The 2,558-nt window shown below is 44.4% G+C and overlaps 1 protein-coding gene across 1 annotated transcript; it reads right to left on the bottom strand.

Moving 5' to 3' along the window:
• Positions 1-235: 235 nt before the first annotated feature.
• Positions 236-2,445, bottom strand: LOC121966995 (sortilin-related receptor-like; the record flags this gene model as incomplete). The annotated part of the gene is made up of 5 exons (XM_042517057.1): positions 2,347-2,445; positions 2,124-2,190; positions 988-1,070; positions 785-875; positions 236-459 (listed from the first exon to the last, which is right to left on the bottom strand). Coding segments are annotated over exons 1-5 (537 nt in total), but the record flags the coding sequence as incomplete, so codon positions are not given.
• Positions 2,446-2,558: the final 113 nt, after the last annotated feature.

The raw sequence follows: 2,558 nt of genomic DNA, 5'->3' as shown, positions 1-2,558 counted from the left end.
ACACACACACACACACACACACACACACACACACACACACACACACATACTGAGTCTAAAAGTCTCTCCATATTTGCCTTCTTTGCTGGTTTCAGTATAAAATGTATAAAAGCGTTTAGTCTCATTAATGTTCAGTTTCAAACTTTAGTCCTGCGCCCGTTTTAACCCTTTCTGGAGATCTGCTGTTTTGTGCGTCAGGAAATATGGATCAAATCTTCGCTCTGAAGGTGCTTACGGATCGATGGGTGTAGATGTGCAGCTGTTGTACCTGAGCAGGAGGTTTGCTGGCGCTCCAGCTGCAGTCCACAGCTGTCTGGTTGAGAGCTCGGGTTTTGAGGAGGGGCCGCTCCGGCTGAGTGCCGGTGGTCTGATGATGGGACAGGGCGGTGGGACTGTCTCCTATACTGGTGTGAGCCCACACGGCCACCTCGTACACCGTCCCCGCCGTCAGGTTTGTGGCTGGAAACAGAAGCACGCATCCGAACAAAGGTTTAAAATCTGCTTCCACATGATGACCGAGACCAGACCCTCAAAAAGGAGTCTCCAGATCAAGACCGACCCACTACGACACAATGTAAACCAGATAATCTACGCCGAACACTGGCACGAACCGAGGTCCCTGATCCGAGTTCTCCTCCATTTTTCAGAAGGGGCGACTCGGATAAATCTGTCCCAGACTCCTCTAGTCTGAACCCGACTTAAAATACGTGATTCACACACTAGATAAAGAATCCTACACAAAGAGACAGACAGACGGACGGACGGACGGACGGACGGACGGTACCTTTGAGGATCCTCTCTGTGACGGTGTAGTTCTTGCTCTCCTTGACGTGGGTGTCAAACTGCCAGGACAGAATCACTATGTACTGTTTCACCTGAAAGACACAGAGAAATCCCTCAGCCCTGTTTATATATATATACACACACACACACACACACACACACACACACACACACAGAGGAGGCGTGTTCGGGGGAAGCTCTCACCTCGTACTGCGAGTTGAAGCTGAATGAAAGGCTCATGGAGTCGCCGGTGAGGCTGTCGGCGATGACGGAGGGCGGAGGCAGAGCTGCAGATACAGCAGGTCAGAAAAGGATTTAAAGATTTAGTTTCATTAAAAGTCGAAATGATTTCCTTCCTCCATGTGTTTCAAACTTCTATTTCTTTCATTCTATAAAAAAAGGCCTTTTATGTGACACACGGTTTTATTAACATTGATAAGTGAAATTCGAATGAATCAGTGAGTGAAAAACAGCATTTACGTTATAAACAGCATGACTTCGTTTTTGAACTGATGCTGTAAATACTGAAATTACACGTCTGGCAATTTTGTTTGCTTCCATTTTTTTCCCTGTCTATTCATCACTATCAGATGCGGAAAGTAACTAAATATATTTACTCTGTATAAGTACCGTACCTTACAATGATACCTGACTATTTCTACTTTATGTCTTTTTATATTTCTACTTTACATCATCCCAAAGACAAATATTGCACTTTAAACCATCTTAATTTGACAGCTTTAGTTATTTTTCAGATTCACATTATAAATGAAACATACAATTAATAAAATAAGTATGTTGCATTATTATTTAATGAATATGTATAATGTTATTTTAGCAGCAACTTTACAAACAGCAGGTAAGTCACGCAAGAGCACCCGGTCAATTTCAAAATAAAGCTAAAACAGACATTAAAAAACATTTAACTACATGCATAGCACACTTACCCATATTTTAAAAAAAAGCCTGAATAAACTCTAAAATAAAAAGGTGTATTAACCCACACTTTAATACAGAGTTATAAAAAGACAATAGAAATGACAAGAAATGTCACAGTAATGGTTAAGGTGTCCAAAAATCTTATTTCACTGTCGAGCTGCGAGTAGCGCTCTGTTTCATCATGGCACTGATGTCGCTCGGAGGTGACTTAAAACGCGGTTGATGGTTCACACGAGGGCGTGGCCAGAGGTTTTTTTTCAGTGTTTGTCTGTTTATGCTGAGCGGGACAGGAGAGGCTGCAGAGCACACCCTCAGATACCCGAAGGCTCCAGTAGGTGGCAGCGTCAGACGGGTTTTCAGACCAGAGCGAGCGCGTAACAGCGTTTGGAGAAACTGCTCACCTTTCTTAGGGGTGATGGATTTCTCTTCGGTCCAGTTGCCGACACCTCGACTGGTCACTGCTGCCACCTGCAGCATCACGGCGACGTCAGTATTTACATAAGATAACATCGTTATCAACACCATCAGCAGCATCACTGATGTGGAAAACTGCTTTTCTTTATACGTTTTATCACCATGTAACCATAGAGAGTGTGTGTGTGTGTGTGTGTGTGTGTGTCTTACCCTGAACCTGTACAGAGTGTCTGGCTGCAGCTGCTTCACCTCAGTGTTGGTTGTGGTGCATCTTTGTGACATCCAGTCAAGACCTCCTCGCTCACTGTACTCGACCTGGCACCAAACACACACACACACACACACACACACACACACACACACACACACGCGCACGCACACACACGCGCACACAGAACAGCTGTGTAATACATCACTGTCAA

Source organism: Plectropomus leopardus, unplaced genomic scaffold (genome assembly GCF_008729295.1).
Source record: "Plectropomus leopardus isolate mb unplaced genomic scaffold, YSFRI_Pleo_2.0 unplaced_scaffold26592, whole genome shotgun sequence".
Taxonomy (NCBI): domain Eukaryota; kingdom Metazoa; phylum Chordata; class Actinopteri; order Perciformes; family Serranidae; genus Plectropomus; species Plectropomus leopardus.
This window is presented reverse-complemented; position numbering and strand designations above follow the sequence as displayed.